The following is a 19,532-nucleotide window of genomic DNA, read 5'->3' on the forward strand; positions in this document are numbered from 1 at the left end:
CAGGAAAAGCACCTGGCTCCTGGCTCCTGCCATCGGATCAGCGCGGTGTGCCGGCCGCAGCGCGCCAGCCGCGGCGGCCATTGGAGGGTGAACCAACGGCAAAGGAAGACCTTTCTCTCTGTCTCTCTCTCTCACTGTCCACTCTGCCTGTAAAAAAAAAAAAAAAAAAAAAAAACTTTGCCAAGACAGCAACCCATATCTTAGACATCTTACATACAATAAAATTTAACTAGTTTAAAATATAATTTTAGAAAATATATAATATAATCTACAAGTGCATATGATGAAATCTCCCCTTTTATAGTTTAAAATTATATAATACTGGCAAGTTCATATAGCTCAAATTTACAAAGTTTTATTTTTCTTGAATACAATATGTGGAACATCTATGACAATCTATAGGATACATGGTTTTTAAAAACTAAATATCAAGAAAAAAATCCCATGTACTGTCTAAAATATGATACCATAGATACTGAAATATCAGTCAATTTTAAACTCATTCCAATAGATGAATAATAAAGAACAAGTTGGCAAGAATTTACTGCTAAAAAAATAGAAAAGAAAATCAGTGCAAAACAAAGTGTAAAGATGTGTTTAGATACTAATGCAAAAAAATGAAAAAAAAAAATCCAGTTAATCACTTGTTCTAGAAGGTGTCAAACAACTGGCTTAACTCATGCATGTTTCCCTTTTACAACAATTGACAATTTCTTGTTCTTAGCTTTTTACTTCTTTTTTTAATCAGCCAAATAAACTTGAACACAAAGGAAGACCTAAAATGGATGAGGCTTTTATTGTAATACATCAGTGTCATATCACAAGAGAAGCAATTTAAACAAAGCAAAAATGTCAACAGCTTTATCTTGATAAGGGCTTTTTCAAGAATAGATTAAAAATCAGGTTATTTTTTGTTGCTCCCTTTTTCACATTGAACTCATTATTTCAGTCTTATGCCTAAACCTGAGCAGACTGTGGAGACCTATTGAGTATTGAATTTGACGTATTAGCATAGATTCCGCCTCGGAACTACATCAGCCTCAGCGCCAGTGAATCATCTTTGCTCTCCTGTCTACTAAATCGGTGAGACGTTTCCTGCCACATTATGACCCTACTGCCTGCCTTTCTCTTCCTCTTATCATTCCTCTTTCTACTAATCATTGTGCTCTATGGTGATCCCTGGTCCCTGATTTTACATCAGCTTCCAACCTCAATCTTCAATTGTTTCAGATGGTGCTGGCCACCATTTCTACTGGGTAACGGAAAGATCAATTCTTTTATCTTTTACATAGCTTATAAATCATATCACTATATTTAAATTATTAACTTTCAGGATATTGCATTGAGCTACGCTGGAATATTATCACATGAATTGGTTAAGACAAGTTTGTTAACCTTTTCACAGAAGGAGCAGAATAATTTCAGTAAAATTAACTCAAGAAATGTGTCCTTTTACAGGATAACACCGACTTAGACTTGTTGCCTTTCATGATCTACTCATTTTTGGGCAACTAATTCTTGCTTAGGACTCCTTTTATGTTCCTTACTCCTTGGCCTAATGAGAGCAGTGACAACTTAGCTGGTGATTACCATTTCTTCAAAATTAGCAAAACCATTAATTTCTCCTTGTTTTAATTCATTTAACTGTTCAGCCATCATCTTCCTCTTGTTGACATTAGTTTTAAAAAGAATATTAATCACTGTTTGTAACTCAATTTTGGCAACATGAGATATATGGCTTCTTAGGTGTTTTCTTCTTTATTCATAAACTTACAGACTTTGAGTCCATTTTTTATTAGTGTTGCGTCTATTTGAAATGTGGGGGTTTATTTCCCTTGACTCTCTTTGGGCCCTTCATTATCAAGGAATTTGGATGAGTAAGGTGGTTGCAATTTATAATCAGAGAATATAGTGTAGCCAAGTGTTACTATATTCTTACCTCACTGCTCATCTCAAACAGGTTTCTGACATCAGTAAGCCAGAGTTCATACTTAAGCATCACTCTACATTCCTTCATTAAAAAAAGAGAGTCAGGAGCTCAGAAGCATTAAAATATCTGAATCTCTAAACTAATATGAATTACATGTTCTACATTCATGATTGTCTTGCTGGAGGTGATTTGATTAATTTTGAGATATTTATTTACATTCAAACAGTCTTGTTTTAGGAGTTGTTCTAGGCTCTTGGAACTGATTTTCTACTTGCATTATGTATTGTTTGTGCCTTAGAATAAATGACATAAACATTATTTGCAATGGAATCTACTGATTAGAATTGAATTTCTTTTATTCATACGCTAATGTCTAGGAAACTAATATTGCATGTACGATGTTGAACTGTTTAACTGTATAAGACAAACTACATGGAAGTTAGATCCCAAATCACACAGTGTACTTAATGTAATAGGGCTGTTATTACATTTACAGTTACAAAATAAGCTTTCTTCCTAGCTGTAATTCTTTTTCAGAGCTTCTTCCTATGGCAATATGTAATAATATAATAATTTTATTCATGTTTTTACACAAATGTAGAAGTACATTTCTTTTGATATATTTATGAACATAAAAGGATCTATCAGAATATGAAATGCAATAGTAGAACCCTGAGTATCATACAAAATTTAATGTTTACACTGCTTAAACTGTCCACACAGTCTGTAAGTTTTATTTGAAGGCTCAGAAGTTAGAATCCCATTATTCTGTTGATATTCTATAGAAGTTACACAACGTGTCTTTTTAAATTTCTGGGCACTAAGTGTTCTTACTATACCAACTTATTAAGTACCAATGTACTACCTAATATATACTAGACCCTCAAAGTTAAAAAATGATTATTTGAAAAAGTTATGTATCTTATGAAATATTATTTGGTTTAATTAATTGTCAATGATAAGACAACTCAACATCTGAGGGGAAAATTCCAAGCATGAGCTGCTCTGTAACTTCCTTGTCCATGGTAGTCTAACCTACTCATTACCTCTCACACAGGGCTCTTCAGAAATGTGACAGAAAGATTCTGGGACATGTTAATTTTGTTTATTTGACATGCAGATTATATGAGTTGTAAATGAGAACATTGTTGATGTCCTTTATCTAGGACATTTATATCTTAATCATAGCTCCTCCCTCTGAAGTGGATTGCAAAATATCACTGAAATACAAACCTTTGTGCCAGAAAATCATACAGGAAGCTAAGTGAAGATGGTTGGCTGTTTATTGAAAACAGTTACATTCTAAAACACACATTTATGTATTTAGTTATTTATTTTGCCAGAAATTGCATAATAATAGCACATTCTGTTTGGCAGTTGTGATACTTCATATATATATATATGTATATATATATACACATACATATATATGACAAAGCAAAGCTGGTATTTATTACATGCCTAAATTCTATGCAATTCTATTGCAACTAGTAGCATCCTGTTTAACCGTATAGCCTTTGAATGGAAGACAAAATATTGATTTGTTTTTCAGAATAGCATGTCAAAAGTATTCAAATCAATGCGTATTCAAAACATTTTCCATAAAAGAATATGCTTAACAGTTTATGAATTCTTTTTCAGAATTTTTCAGAATTTGATTTTTGTCTCCTGAGATATTCTCTCAAACTCAGTAACAAATTACAGAATTTGATTTTTTTTAAAAGATTCATTTTTATTTATTTGAAAGGCGGAGTTACAGAGAGAGGTAGATACAGAAAGAGAGAGAGTTCTTCCACCTGCTGCTTCATTCCCCAAGTGGCTCCAATGATCAGAGATGGGCCAGGCCAAAGCTAGGAGCTCCGGGTCTCTCATATGAGTACAGGGGCGCAAGCACTTGGGTCATCCTCTACTGCTTTCCCAGGTGCATTAGCAGGGAGTTGGATCGGAAGTGGAGCAGCAAGGACTCGAATCGGCACCAATATGGGATGCCAGCCCTGCATGGCCGGGACTTTAACCCGCTATGCCACAGCATAGGCCCCCCAGAATTTGATTTCCTAAGCATCATTTTTCTGGGTGCCAGATAAGGATGGGTAAAACTATTTGAGAGAAATAATTGTGTTTGAGTTAAAAATTATCTAGAAGTCCTTGGCATATCTAATACCATTTTAAAAAAGTTGACGTGAGATGTATGGATTCACTTATCTGAGTGTGTCCTATAGAAGGGGAGGTGAGATTTGATAGGTACTTTTCTGTTATGTAGCATTTTTCTTAAGTCAGTATTTGAAAATACAATTCCTGGCATCTCTTTTGGGAAAGAAATTAAACTTCTTTCCTGTTACCTGGTCAGAAGGTTCAAATGCAATGGATTAGTACTTCAGTCCTCCTTCCTTTGTTAGGTGTCCTGTATTACTATTTATCCCAGAGCTTCAGAAGACAAAATGGAACTGTAGACCGGGGTTCTTGATTGGATTCTAGGAATAAATGATGGTGGTTCTAGATTGTCGTGTGTCAAACATGGATTTATGTCCCCTTTGTCTGTGTGACCTACTGACAAGTTGTTATCCTGACATTCATGTGACTCATAGTCACAGCTGTAATTTTCCAAGTCAACAAGATTTTCTAAGTAATTGCTGTGCAAGGGCCTCGTAGAAAAGTACAAGAAATGGAAGGCAAAATTCTGCTCTTCAGGAGACTGAAGTCCTGCCAGAGAAGTAAACTTGGTACACATAAGGATAAAAATAAAGGCACGTGCAATCCAGGACTGCACATTGTGATAGAATATGAAGTACAAGGAGCCAGGGCAGAAGCACGTTAATAATGTGTCAAGATGTTCTGATCATCCTAGGCAGTACTTACATAATTTGTATGACCTTTGTCTATATGGTATCCCTGTTACTAATGGGTATCTCTAAAATCTTACATTTACTATTTTTTAAATATTCAGAAACATGATGCAATACTATATGTTTACATACTTATTCTTTAATGAACTTTATATGCTATAATATCAGCCAGATTTCTAAAGCTGATTTTCACACTCACAACCCATTTTAGGGGGCATGGGAGATTATTGAGATGTCTCTTGGGACTGCTCTCTTCCTTGCCCACTAGTTTTATCTCACTGGCTTATCTAGTATCTGAACTTGACAAGCTCCTACTCACCTGCCGTGGGCTGCCTCAAATGCTTGTGCGGCTCCTTTCAATTTCAGCTAATTACACAATCCTTCAATTCTTAGTTTAAATGCTCTTTTCTAATCCATGATCACTGCTCTAGAGAAGATTTCTCTCTTCTAGACAAACAAGAGCACCTTCCATTTCTCTCACCATTTTTTATCATGATAATTATATACATGTTTCTATGGCATTTTTACTCCCTAGACGATAAAGTCTTATGAGTCTTTCTGGCTAACCACTCTATCCATAACCAATTAAATTTTTCTATAAATATTAAAAAATATTTTTGAGACACCATAGACAGGAAGAGGGGAAGATAGGCAGACACATAGAGAGAGCTCACATCTTCAGGTTCACTCCTCAAATGACCACAACAGCTGGGGCCAAAGCTGGGAGCCAGCAAGTCAACACAGGTCTCCCATGTGTGTGGCAGCAACTCAATCACTTGAGCCATCACTGTTGCCTCTCAGAGTCTACATTAGCTGGAAGCTGGAGTCAAGAGCTGGAGCTAGGAATAAAACCCAGGCTCCCCATTATGATACCTGTGCACTTAACCACGAAACACCCACTCTCAATAACTATTTTTTTAAATTAATATATAAATGTCAGAATTCTCTTCCAAGCCTAAAAGTAAAGACTTATTTTGAAAGATTTGCTAGAAATACATTCTTATTAACATATGAGACATGAGTAATAGATGTTTCCAAATTACATAAAATACAGACAGAAAGTTTCTTTCTATACACAGGACTTGGACACCCAAACCTAGATATTAAATTCCTCCCCTTTGACACTCAAAATAAATGAAAAATAAAAATTTCTAATTACATGTTTCCAATCTCCTTTTGAGAAACTGACAGATTTCCTTTACTGGAAACAATAGGTAAGTGATTTTTCTTCGCCTCCTTGGTATTATTTAGCCTGTGGAAATGAAATGACTTAAGCCTTGCCAAACCAGTCACCTAGTGACCCTCATACTTGGGGAAAAAGATCCTAGTTAAGGAATCATAACACCAAAAAAATAGCAAACAAAATATACTTGGGTTGTTCAAGGGACAGACCACATAGGGACAGACCCCACCAAGATATTTGATACAGAAGAAAACTAGCTCTCCTTTGCTGATATTTGTGTGACTCATTTTATTGGCACTTTGGCTAGCCAATACTATGTTTTAATTCTTTCATTGGAGCTCATCCAGACTAATAACACGCTGCATTGGCAATTTTGGAAGAGGTAGCATAGTAATGGTCTGTTATGTCCTTCCTGGTGTAATCTCCAGAGATTAAATACACTGCAACATTTCTTTTAGTTGTCATGTATGGCTTCAACATTTTAAACACACACAAATTTTCTTTTGATCTACTGCATTTCCTATCATCACATGGTTTATTCTTTATCTTGTTTCACTGTCAACCACTGTATCGAGCTATTGCTGGCATCCAGAAAACTGTAACTATTTCATATATAGAGTTTGGCTATAGGCGTACAACTGCGAGACCGTCACCACAACCAGGTCAGCAAGTGATCCACCATCTCCCCAGTGTTTCCTTTCATCTCTTTTATTTCTTTCCATTTTAAAACTGTACTTAAATATTTTGTTTTTGCATTAAAAGTATTGAATATAAAACTTAACCTCTTAGGAAACTTTGAAGAGCACAGCATGTTGCTGACTGTATGCCCGCCTGACAGGTATAAAGTAAATCTACAGAAATTATTCATCTTGCATAACTGAGACCATTTGACCTTCATCTCCCCGTGATCATGTTCTTCCTGTCCTTGGTAATTATTACTCCACTCTCTGGTACTATGAGTTTGATTATTTTGATTTCTCATAAAAAGGGAATAATTCAGAATTTGTCATTTGATTTCTGGCTTATTTTAGAGCTTAATGTCCATCAGGTTTATCCATGTTGTCACAAATGATGGCATTTCCTTGTTTTCTAATTATTAATATTCCACTGTATGTGTATATCATATTTTCTTGATCCATTTATCTATCAATAGACAGATTACTTCTGTATCTTGACTATTATGAATAATACTACTAATACTAATTGAACATGAAATGTAAATAACTCTTAAAAATTCTAACTTCAGTTTCTCTGGATATGTTTCCAGAAGCCACATTGCCAGACTAACTTGTAATTCTACTATAAAAAAAATTTTTGGGGGGGGCAGAAACTCCATATTGTTTAGCATAGTGGCTGCACCAGTATACATTTCCATCAGCAGTGTACAAGAATTCTCTTATCTGTAATTTCCTGAACAGTTCTTGTTTTTTTGATAACAATCATTGTAACAGATGTGAAATGATATATCATTGCTTTGATTTGCATTTCTCTGATAATAAATAATTCTGACCACCTTTTGTCCTTGTGTTGGCAATTGGTTTGTATTCTTTGGTAAAATGTCTATTAAGGTCCTTTCCCTATTTTTCTTTTATTTTTTTTTTAAATTTTATACTTTACTACACCTTGGCTTTTTTTTTTTTCATTTTCAATTCTCTTTATATACCAAAGATCAGTTTAGCATATATTAAGTAAGGTTTCAACAGTTTGCACCCACATAGAAACACAAAGTGAAAAATACTGTTTGAGTACTAGTTATAGCATTAAATCACAATGTACAGCACACTAAGGACAGAGATCCTACATGAGGAGTAAGTGCACAGTGCCTCCTGTTGTTGACTTAACAAATTGACACTCTTGTTTATGGCATCAGTAATCACCCTAGGCTCTTGTCATGAGTTGCCAAGGATATGGAAGCCTTTTGAGTTCGCTGACTCTGATCTTTTTTAGACAAGGTCATAGTCAAAGTGGAAGTTCTCTCCTCCCTTCAGAGAAAGGTACCTCCTTCTTTGATGGCCCGTTCTTTCCACTGGGATCTCACTTGCAGAGATCTTTCATTTAAGTCATTTTTTTTCCAGAGTGTCTTGGCTTTCCATGCCTGAAATACTCTCATGGGCTTTTCAGCCGGATCCGCATGCCTTAAGGGCTGATTCTGCAGCATGGTGTGTCGGCCGCAGCACGCCAGCCGCGGTGGCCATTGGAGGGTGAACCAATGGCAAAGGAGACCTTCAGACCTTTCTCTCTGTCTCTGTCTCTCACTGTCCACTCTGCCTGTCAAAAAAAAAAACGGGGGGGCTGATTCTGAGGCAAGAGTGCTGTTTAGGACATCCGCCATTCTATGAGTCTGCTGTGTATCTCGCTTCCCTTGTTGGATTTTTCTCTCCCTTTTTTATTCTATCGGTTAGTATTTGTAGACACTAGTCTTGTTTATGTGATCCCTTTGACTCTTAGTCCTATCATTATGATCAATTGTGAACAGAAATTTATCACTGGTACTAGTGAGATGGCATTGGTACATGCCACCTTGATGGATTGAATTGGCATCCCCTGGTATGTTTCTAACTCCACCTTTTGGGGCAAGTCAGCTTGAGCATGTCCCAAATTATACATCTCTTCCCTCTCTTATTCCCACTCTTATATTTAATTAATTTTATTTATTTATTTGAAAGATGAAAAAAGTATAAATGGATGCCCAATTTTCTCCACATCATTTATTAAACAGACTATCCTTTCTGTCCTGTGTATTCATGGCACCGTTGTCAAAGATTGCTTGGTATACATTTATTTCTGAGTCCCTATTCTATTGCTTTGGTATATATGTCAGTTCTCAAGCAAGTATCATGTTCTTTTGATTACTGTATCTTTTTTATTATGAAATCAGGTAGTGTGATACCTCTAGGGTTTTTTTTTTTCCTCTCAGAATTGCTTTGCCTGTCAGGATCTGTTGTGGTTCCATATGAACTTAATTCTACTTGTTTTTATCCTGTGAGAAAAGCCATTGGGATTTTGATAGGAAGTGCATTGAATCTATAGATCACTTTGCATAGTACTGAAACATTAACTATATTAATTCTTTGAATTCACAACATGGATAGCTTTCTGTTTATTGGTATAGTCTTTAATTTCTTTTATCAATATTCTACATTTTCTAGTCTACAAATCTTTTACTTCCTTGGTTAAATTTATGGTTTGGTATTTTGTTCTTTTTGATGCTATCATAAATGGGATAGTTTTGTTAATTACTTTTGCAGATGGATACTAGATAGTGTATAAAAAGCGAGTGACTTTTGTATGTTGACTTTTTATCCTGCAATGTTAATATATTCATTTATTTAATTCTAACAGTTTTTGGGAATGTTTAAAGTTTTCTGCATGAAAGATCATGTCATTGACAAACAATTTTACTTCTTCTTTCTAATTCAGATACCTGTTATTTATCTTTCTAGCTAACATTTCCAGAATTGTGTTGAATAGAAGAGGTGAGGATGAGCATCCTTGCTTGTTCTGAATTTTAGAAAGCATTCTTTCCACTCTTTACCAATCAGCATGATGTTAGCCATGCACTATTCACAAATGGCCTTTACTTTGTTGAAGTAATTCTTTCTATAAATTATTGAGAGCTTTTATCGTGAATGGATGCTGAATATAATCAATTTCTTTTCTACATATACAGATAGTCTTATTGTGTGTGTCCTTTATTCTATTAACGCAGTGTACTACACTGGTTGATTTACCTATGTGTAAACATTCTTGCATCCCAGGAATAAAAATGACTAGTTCTTGGTGTATGATCCTTTTATAAGTGTTATTGAATTTAGTTTCACCTCAATTTATTGGACCAAGTATCACAAATATATCATCTATTTTGACATGTCCTAATTTCTCTTTTTCCTATTTTAATAAGATGATCTCTCCCATTAACAAAACAGAATTTATTAAATAAGTTTCTGATAATATCACTACTTAGTTTTAATATTTCGGTAGAACCTGTTATTTTTACTCTATGTTCATGGAACGGCTCTAGATCCCAAATGACCATTTCAGTTGCCTTCCTTTGGACCACTTTTGTATTTCTTAGCTTTTTCCTTGAGTGTAGTCAGCAGAATTATGCATAGTATGCCAAGTGGTTGGTTTGTCTTTTATATTCATGGAATTTTTTTCTCAATTATACTTTACAGTAAATCTACTCACTTAGTTATAAGGCTTTATGAGTTTTGCCAAATATACAATTGTGCAAATGCCAACACAACTAGGATATAGAATATATCCAGCACCCCAAAAAGTTACTTATGCTCATTGATAGTTAACCCCATATTCCTCTCCTAGCTCTAAAGAACCAATGGTTTGATTATTGTTCCTATAATTTTGCCTTTTCCAAAGTGTCATACAAATGGTATCATCCAATGCTCATCCTCCTTTCACTTAGTGTGAAAGCATTGGAATTCACCCATGTTGCTGGTATATTCATGATGTGCTCCTTTTCATTGCTGAAAAGTAGTTTACTGCATGATAACACCACAATTTCTTTATCCATTCAGCAGCAGATAGATATGTGGGTTGTTTAAGCTTTGAGTGAATCTTTTTATTTATCTATTTTTAAATATTTATTTATTTATTTATTTGAAAGTTAGAGTTACACAAAGAAAGAAGGAGAGGTAGAGAGAGAGAGAGTGAAAGAGAGAGAGAGAGAGAGAGAGAGACAGCGATGAGAGAGAGAGAGAGGTCTTCCATCCATTGGTTCACTCCCCAATTGGATGCAATTGCCAGAGCTACACCAATCCGAAGCCAGGAGCCAGGAGCTTCCTCTGGGTCTCCCATGTGGGTGCAGGGTCCCAATGGCTTGGGCCACTTTTTACTGCTTTACCAGACTAGAGCAGAAAGCTGGATCGAAATTGGAGCAGCTGGGTTTCGAACCGGCGCCCATATGGCTGCTGGCACTGCAGGTGGCGGCTTTACTCAGTACTCCACAGCACCAGCCCCTTGAGTGAATCTTTTTAGCTCTTAAGATAAACTAAGTCACAAACTAATTAAGAAACAAGAGTTTATTGGAGGCTTGTTTAGAACAATAACTGAGGAAACGCAAATCTGTTGGTTATGAATGCGCTAAGGGTTTTTACAGATTTCAAATAGATCTAAAGGCAAGGGTAAGGGAAATACTTCAGTTGTTTTGTCAAGAATTTGGTTTGGTACTGGCAGGGTTATATACTATTTTGCAAAAAAAAATAAGGCAGGGGACTGGATAACTTAAATAATGCAGTAAACATGTTGCATAATATTCTTTTATTATCATTTTAAGGATTAAAGAATCTATAGTCATGTATTTTCCTGCATATCTAGTGCTGAAAATTTATGTCTTATTTTATTCTTGATAATTCTATACAGAGATCTATCAAATTCATGTGTCTTCAAAAAGAATGAATGTTTTTATTGGTAACTATTTTCAATTTAATTATTTTATTCTCATTATTATTATCATTTCATATCTTAGATATTTTCTTGGTTTACTTTGTTTTTCGTTTTAGTAGTGTGTTAAGATGGAGGCCAGATCAATGTTTTGTCATTTTCTAATGTAAGAATATGAAGTTGGGGTGGGTGTTTGATACAGAAGTTAAGTCTCTAAGTTGCACGTCTGCATCTCATATTAAAGTATCTGGGACTGAGCCCTGCATCCATTTCCAACCCACCTTCCTGCTGACGTTCCCCCTAGGAGGTATCAGATGATGGCGCAAGTACTTGAGTGCCTGATACCTTGGTGGGAGGCCCAGATATAGTTCCTGGCTCTGGCTCTGGTGTGGCCCATCTCATCTGTTTTATGCATTTGGGAACATTTGGGGAGTGAACCAGAGTATGGGATCTCTCTCTCTCTCTCTCTCTCTCTCTCTCTCTCTGTGTGTGTGTCTCTATAGTTCAAGTACCTAAATAAACTTAAAAAAATTTTGAATAGTTGGACACCAGACTCTATGCTTCTACCCATCAACCTATACTCTTCCAACTCAAATTTCTCGAGAATAAACTATGCCTTTTAACTGCTGAAGAACAGATAATATTGAAAGACAACCCAATCTCTTGTGATTTAATTCCATTTCTGCTATGAATGCATCAATAAATACTGAGGATAAAAGTGCCAAGTCCACAGATATTAATGAAGTTCATAGGTTTCTGTGTGCATTCAAAATCAATATTATGTTTATCTTCTGTTGCTGTTTCTCTTTCTTAGCATGTGTGTACGTGTGTGTGTGTGCGTGTGTATGTTAAGGAAGATCATTAACCTCAGTTAACTCATGTTGCTAAAGAGATGTTATAGTCATAGTCATTCCCAGAAATGAAGGCATTTTGGCAAGAAGTAGAGAGGACTCTGCCTAAACAGAGTATCAAGTGTCTATCTATGCTTTGGGTTGCATATAAATATGCTAAGACATGTGTAGGACATAAAAAGAATTTTCCCTCAGGGCTGCTTCTGGGAGAATTCTTGATTTGCTCATAAATATTCATGTTACACACAGAAGTGTACTGCATTTAATTTATGTTTGTCTATTTACATTTCTCTAATAATAAGGATAGTCAGATATGTAAATCCTCATCTTGATGGCATCAATTATCAGATTAATTCACTTCACCAGCTTGAAATGAATTACATAGTATTTCCCTCTAACATTTTAATGACAATAAAGACAAATATAGGAGTGATCCCAATAACAAAGTCATGTAAGAGTAATCATAAGGATTTGAATAATTTTGGTCATACTTTATTAAAGGATATTATGTAGTCCCCACAAGATAATTTCTCCTTTGTACTTAAAATCTGTCAACTCACTCTTATTTTGCATGTATTACTGAGTCAGATTAACATGTAAATGTATGCAACATAAACTCTTGGTTCTCTGTCTCTAATTTCTAGAGACTTCACTGGGTTGATATAAAAAAGCCAAAGCCTTGATTTCTGAATGACCAAAGCAGACTTGTAAAGTTCCCAGAGGTGGAGTGTGCATTTGGTCTGGCAACTGGGACACTGATTGAGATGCCTGCTTCCCATATCAGAGTGCATTTGAGTTCCAACTCTACTCCAATTCCAGCTTCCTGCTAATGCAAACCCTGGGAGACACCAGATGATGACTCAAATATTTGTGTCTTTGCTGCCCAGTTGGGAGACTTAGATTCTCTTCCCAGCACCTGGCCATTATGGGCTTTAAGGATAATCCAGAGGATGGGAGCTCTTTATCACAGCCTGTTACATAATTCCCATTAATATTTCTCAATTTATAAAAGATACTTGGAAAATTCTTCCCCAACTTGTCCCTAATTTTTCACCCAGTTCAGAAAGAGGATTTAACCCTCTAGTTTGGATGAGTGGTGGGAGATGCTGCGCCTACACAACTGATGTTAATTTTTGTGGCAAAATACACCTGTGCTTCTTTATCAGGAATACCCAGTGTATAGATTAATGCTGGGCACATAGAAGTAAGTGCTTGAACTAAGAACTTGTTGAATTAATTACAAGCAACAAAGGGATTAAATCTGTTTTGTGCGTTTCTAAGGAAATACAACTCAGGCTAGTCAAAGGTGAGAAGAACCTCCCCAGAAACTTAGAAAGGAAATTTCTTAAGAAAGAATGGATGACAACATCATGACGAGGCTATGAGAAAGGGAATTTTAACATTGGTGATTGAAGTGGATTAATTATAAGCAATGTTTAACCGCAAATTCAGTGATTCTAAATGAGTCCTGGGAAAATCAAGAAGGAAGTATTTTCAATCCCTACCTGATGCTTACAAATGTGCTTGCAAATGTACATACAAAGGAAGCGAGCCCCTTTGTCAAAGACTGACCTGTTTAGATTTTAAACTTTTCTACATCCTCTGAGGTCTTAGGACAGAGAGAAAACAAATGGCTCCTGTCTGTAACTACCACATAAATGCGGATTCCTCACTTACAGCTCAAAGGCTGCTCAGGAGTTTCCTGTGTTGAAAAGGTACCCTTCAGGCCAGCGTTGTGGTGCCATGGATTAACTTGCTACAGGCAACATTAACATCCCTTATCAGATGTTATTGCTGCTCCACTTCTGCTCCAGCTCCCTGCTAACATGCCTGGAAAAATAGTGGAAAATGGCCCAAAAGTTTGTACCCCTACTACTCACATGGGAGACCTGGATGGTGTTCTGGGCTCCTGGCTTTGGCTTATACCAGCCTGGCTCTGAGAGCCATTTGGGGAGCGGTGTGGTAGATTTCCCTCTTTCTGGCTCTCCCTCTCTCTCTTTCTGTTAACTATGACTTTTTTTTTTTTTAAAAGGAAAGGAAAGGTATCTTAATGGAGGTAACATTTGAATAATGTAGGTATGCATGGTGGGGAAAGCCCAAAGAAGTGAATGTGAGAGATGAGCAAAGACTGTGAGAAATCAGGCTGCCAAGGGCTCCACTGTGGAGCATACACAGGACTACACAGAAGAGTCTCATGGCGGTGTGAAACTTAACAGTTAACCTTTGCAAATGTGTCTCAGGCCCCCCAAGAGAGAAGACATACGAGTAGAGTTCTGGGTACCCTCTCCATGCCCACACAACTGGTTTAAATGTGAATTTTATTACATATAAGTATTAATTTAGGGGGGTTTCACTGCTTTAAAGAGTTGTACCACTTTCAAAATGTTTCAAAGCCACTGGACTATCATATGTTCCTCTACTCAAGGCAATTTTATGAGAGTTTAATGGAAAGTCCTTAGACATTCACCTTCCATTCTGGCTTTAGCTACTTCTGCCTTCTTTATGTTGCTTTGTCTTTAAAAATATTTTGAAAGCACCATATGCCTTTAGTTAATAATGTAAAAATTACTACATTATGAAATTTCCAGGAACTTCAGTTCTTTATGGACAAACTATATGGCTGGTTTCATTTATGGAAGCTTGATTGAGAAATTTGAAAGGTAGAGTGATACAAAGAGGGAAAGAGAGATCAAGTAATTGTGTTCCTTTGGAGGTGCCAAGGTTTCTTGATCCTTTTAAAGACATTTTATTTACTTGAAAGGTAGATTGACACAGAGGGAGGAAAATACAAACACATGAACACACACAGAGAGAGAGAGAGAGAGAGAGAGAGAGAGAGAGAGAGAGAGAGATTTTTTCCAACCACGGGTTCAATGGTTCAATCCCCAAATGGCCACAATGGCTGGTACTGGGTGCAGCCAAAACCAGGAGCCTGGAACTCCATCTGGGTCTCCCACGTGGATAGCAGGGGCTCATGTACTGGGGTCATCTTCTACTGCTTTCCCAAGTGCATTGGCAGGGAACTGGATCAGAAGTGGAACAGCTGAGACTGGATCCAGCACTCTTGAATGATATGCTGGCATTGTAAGCAGCAGGTTAGACTGTGGCACCACAACTCCAGTTCCTCCTTTTTTTTTCTCCTTATGCAACGACATTGATATCTGTACATTTTGGTGGAAATCATCTCTTCCAATTTTATGGAGTAGCTTTTTAGGGCAAGACTTTTTCCTACAGGAGGGTGATGCTGTGTAGATTGAATAGAATTTTTGCTTTGGATCTGGGTGGGTAGGTTAGCATAGTCTCTATGTGATTTCTTGAGCATCAGTGGTGCTTACATTTCGCCTCAGTGGGGCTAGCTGGGAAGTGTGTATGGAAGCAATTATGTGACATTTCTGGGGATAGGCCCTGCCAAGCACACTGGTCCTGAGACTTTTGGGGTACCTGTATATATGGTAGGGCTCCTGGTGATAGAGGGCAGCATCACTGGGACAGAAACCACCCGACAGACTCCTCAGCCCTTGGGGAGCACACATGCTGGTCCCTGCCATCATGAGGACGGTCTGCTTGCTGTGCTGGACCACCAGTTCCTTACAGTGCAGGGTACCATGCAGGTGTGGGTGCTGGAGCCATAACTACACTGTTTGTGTCTCGTTGGGGTTGTGACATTGAAACCATTTGTGTGAACACGGTGGGATTATGGCAGGGTCTCAGGGGTGAGCATGTGCAATGCTACTGGCCCCTAGGATGTCCTTTAGATGGACCGTCTCAAGGTGGTGCTGTGCCATAGTAGTTTGAGTCCCAGGGAGGAGGTCACAGGTACAATAAGGGTTCCTTCTCTCTAGCAATGCAACTGTGTAGATTCCAGCCAGCTTCCTAAATTTGGCTCAAGTTCTGTGAGGATTGTTGGGCTCTCCCATCTTTGCTAAGACTGCAGGTGTCAGGAATGGTAATGGGGGATGCTAAGGATCTCTTGTTTACTTTTTCTTTGCAATGAGGTGGACTTTTTTGTTCTGAGCTTTCCCTTCTTTTTGTTATTTATTTATTTAGTTATTTATTTATTTGAAAGTCAAAGTTACACAGAGAGAAAAGGAGAGGCAGAGAGAGAGAACCATCCGCTGGTTCACTCCCCAACTGGCCACAACGGCTAGATCTGCGCCAATCTGAAGCCAGGAACCAGGATCTTCTTTTGGGTCTTCTCATGCCTGTGCAGGGGCCCAAGGACTTGGGACATTTTCTACCTCTTTCCCAGGCCACAGCAGAGAGCTGGATCGGAAGTGGAGCAGACGGGATTTGAATTGTCTCCCATATGGGATGCCAGCACTGCAGGAAGCGGCTTTACCCGCTACGCCACAGTGCAGGCCCCTGCTTTCCCTTCTAGTGCAACTCCAATCCCAGTCACCAACCTGCTGAAATCCATTGTTTGCTCTCAGACACTGTTCTAAAAATATAGTTACCTAATTGCAGTTTTGTTCTTTTCTGTGGAGATGAGCGTGGGACACCTCTAGCTGTATGGATGATGTCCATTACTGCTCTCCATCATTAGAATTGCTGGTTCCTGTTTTCCAGTATTGCCATGGTCTCACTGCAGGAAGATGTGCCCTAGAAAAAATCACTGTGTCGGCGGCTGGACTAAATTAGACTGTGAAACAATGAATGATTTATCAAACTGGCTTAACCCTCTCTACCACAAAGCCACCCCTTTACTACCTAGAGTGTAAGTGAGGAGCCGTCCATTGCTTTACTGTTTCTCCATGACCATGTTTTCAATGGTCAGTTCTGCCAATGCATCAAATTGTTTTCCAGTGTAGGCACTTCCCACAGTATCCATTGGCCAGGAAATGACTTGCAAACAACCATGATCGGCTTCTTCTCAGCATAAGTGTTACTCCCATAAAGCCTATTTACTCTTTTCAAGGAATCCCCCTCCCCTCACCAGATTCATACCTTCCTATTTTCAATCACATCTTATCTACTCTTCTCCATTGATCTTTTCATACTGTAAGCATGTTGATGTGCGAGTTTTCTCAGTCTCTCTATACAACCATCATGATATCAGAGACAATGTATTGTTATCGTTGTAGTTTTAAAATTATTTTTACTGTGATGAAGTTCACATAACAAAATTCGGCATAGCAACTATTTTCCAGTGCACAATTTTAGACCGAGTATTGATTTTTATTCATTGTATATCTAGTACCTGCCTATTTGTTCCTAAAATATGGTGCATGCTTATGAAAAACTTGCTTGTTATGTATTAAAGTAATACCTTTCTCTTTAATTAGGCTTTGTATACAGTTATTCTGGAGCTATGATCTAGATTTAAATCTTCGTTCATGATCTGCTAATGCATGCATTCAAATAGCGAAGATATTTATCTTAAGAGTTTGCACTAGGTATTAAGTTTAGATAGAGAAGTGTCACAATGTATTGTTTTCTTGAAGAAATTCATGGATTCTGAATTTAATTTTTTAAAAATCATGAAATAGGGGCGCAGTGGTGTGGCACAGTGTTGTTAAGTTAGCACTTGGTGATTCTAGCATCTAATATGAGACTGCAAGTTGGAGTTCCAACTGCTTTGTTCCTGATCTAGCAACCTGGTAATTTGCCTGGGGAAAAAAAAGTAGATGATTTTCCACATGGTTGGGCCCATGTGGTCTTTGTTACCTACATGGGAAATCTGGATGTATTCCTGGCTCCTGGCTTCAGCCTGGCCCAGTATGGGCTGTTGCAGCTACTTGGGGAGCTAACCAGCAAATTCAAGGTCTCTTTCTCACTCTGTCTCTCCCTCTCTCTCTATCACTCTGCTTTTTCAATAAATAAATAAATTTTTTATTATTTATTTGACAGATAGAGTTATAGACAGTGAGAGAGAGAGACAGAAGGTCTTCCTTCTGCCTGTTCACTCCCCAAATGGCCGCTATGGCTGCCGCTGCACCAATCCAAAGCCAGGAGCCAGGTGCTTCTCCCTGGTCTTCCATGTGGATGCAGGGGCCCAAACACTTGGGACATCCTCCACTGCACTCCCTGGCCACAGCAGAGAGCTGGCCTGGAAGAGGGGTAACCGGGACAGAATCCGGCGCCCCGACCGGGACTAGAACCCAGTGTGCCGGCGCCGCAAGGCGGAGGATTAGCCTATTGAGCGGCAGCACCAGCTGCCAAGTGAGCCTTTGTACTGGAGCTTTATCAAGGACAATTCGCCATCTGTGATTTCACTGGGGAGTTTAATACAATGCAGATTCATAATCAGTTCTTCAAAAGGTTTTTTTTTTTAAAATACACATTGAAATTTTTATTTTTAATTAAGTAAAACTGGTGAGAATACTTTGAAACTGAGCTATTAAAAAGTTCTTTATCTTAGTGACATAAACATGTTATCTGTAAGTTATCTTTATTTAAGTGAATCTTTGTATTTTGCTAAAATTTCAATTGACATTATGCCAGACAAAATGCAGAGGGAGGAAATCCTCACTGAAGCACCAACATCGGTAGACCTTTAACTGAAATTTGTACTGTATTTAATAGGGGAAGGTATGCAAATTAAAACAGTGTTCTTGGGGCAGGCACTCTGGTGTAGCAGGTAAAGCCACCGCCTGCAGTGCCAGCATCCCATATGGACGCTGGTTCTAGTCCCGGCTGCTCCACTATGATCCAGCTCTCTGCTATGGCCTGGGAAAGCAGCAGAAGATGGCCCAACTTCTTGGGCCCCTGCATCCACGTGGGAGACCCAGAGGAAGCTCCTGGCTCCTGGCTTCAAATCGCCACAGCTCCAGCCATTGTGGCCAATTGGGGAGTGAACCAGCAGATGGAAGACTTCTCTCTCTCTGCCTCTCCTTTTCTCTTTTTGTAACTCTAACTTTCAAATAAATAAAATAAATCTTTAAAAAAACATAGTGTTCTTTTCAAGATTTAGGTATCCCACTGTTAATTAGCAATGTAAACTCTTTTCATAGAGGAACATAGCAAGAGTACATAAAGCAGAGCCATAGTGAACTTTTAATGTCTTATTATTGTTTTTCTTTCTATTATCACAGACAAGTTGAAATTTCAGAAGCTGAATACCCACGAGTTGAATATCAAAGAAGACAGCAATTTTGGGACCCTATACGGTTAGCTCTATTCACACTGGCAATTGTAGCAATCATAGGAATTGCAATTGGAATTGTTACTCATTTTGTTGTTGAGGGTAAGTATCCAGGTCACATTTCTATTGTCCAAGTACTTTATGACTTAGTACCTTGAGATTCTCTGTTGTACATAAAAATATGAGTTGCAGGGCTCATTCACCTTGTATTATTAGGAGCTCTTCAAAAAACTCATAGAAATCC

At 37.8% G+C, this 19,532-nt stretch overlaps 1 protein-coding gene across 1 annotated transcript in view; it reads left to right on the forward strand.

Moving 5' to 3' along the window:
• The window catches only part of LOC103350787 (transmembrane serine protease 11F), an 81,368-nt gene that overhangs the window by 24,080 nt on the left and 37,756 nt on the right, over positions 1-19,532 (forward strand). The window contains exon 3 of the mRNA XM_008267796.5: positions 19,239-19,390. Coding sequence (XP_008266018.1) covers positions 19,239-19,390 — 152 coding nt within the window. The remainder of the gene's footprint in view (positions 1-19,238; positions 19,391-19,532) is intronic.

This window comes from Oryctolagus cuniculus, chromosome 8 (genome assembly GCF_051225735.1).
Source record: "Oryctolagus cuniculus isolate XC-2025 breed Fujian yellow rabbit chromosome 8, ASM5122573v1, whole genome shotgun sequence".
In the NCBI taxonomy this organism is placed as follows: domain Eukaryota; kingdom Metazoa; phylum Chordata; class Mammalia; order Lagomorpha; family Leporidae; genus Oryctolagus; species Oryctolagus cuniculus.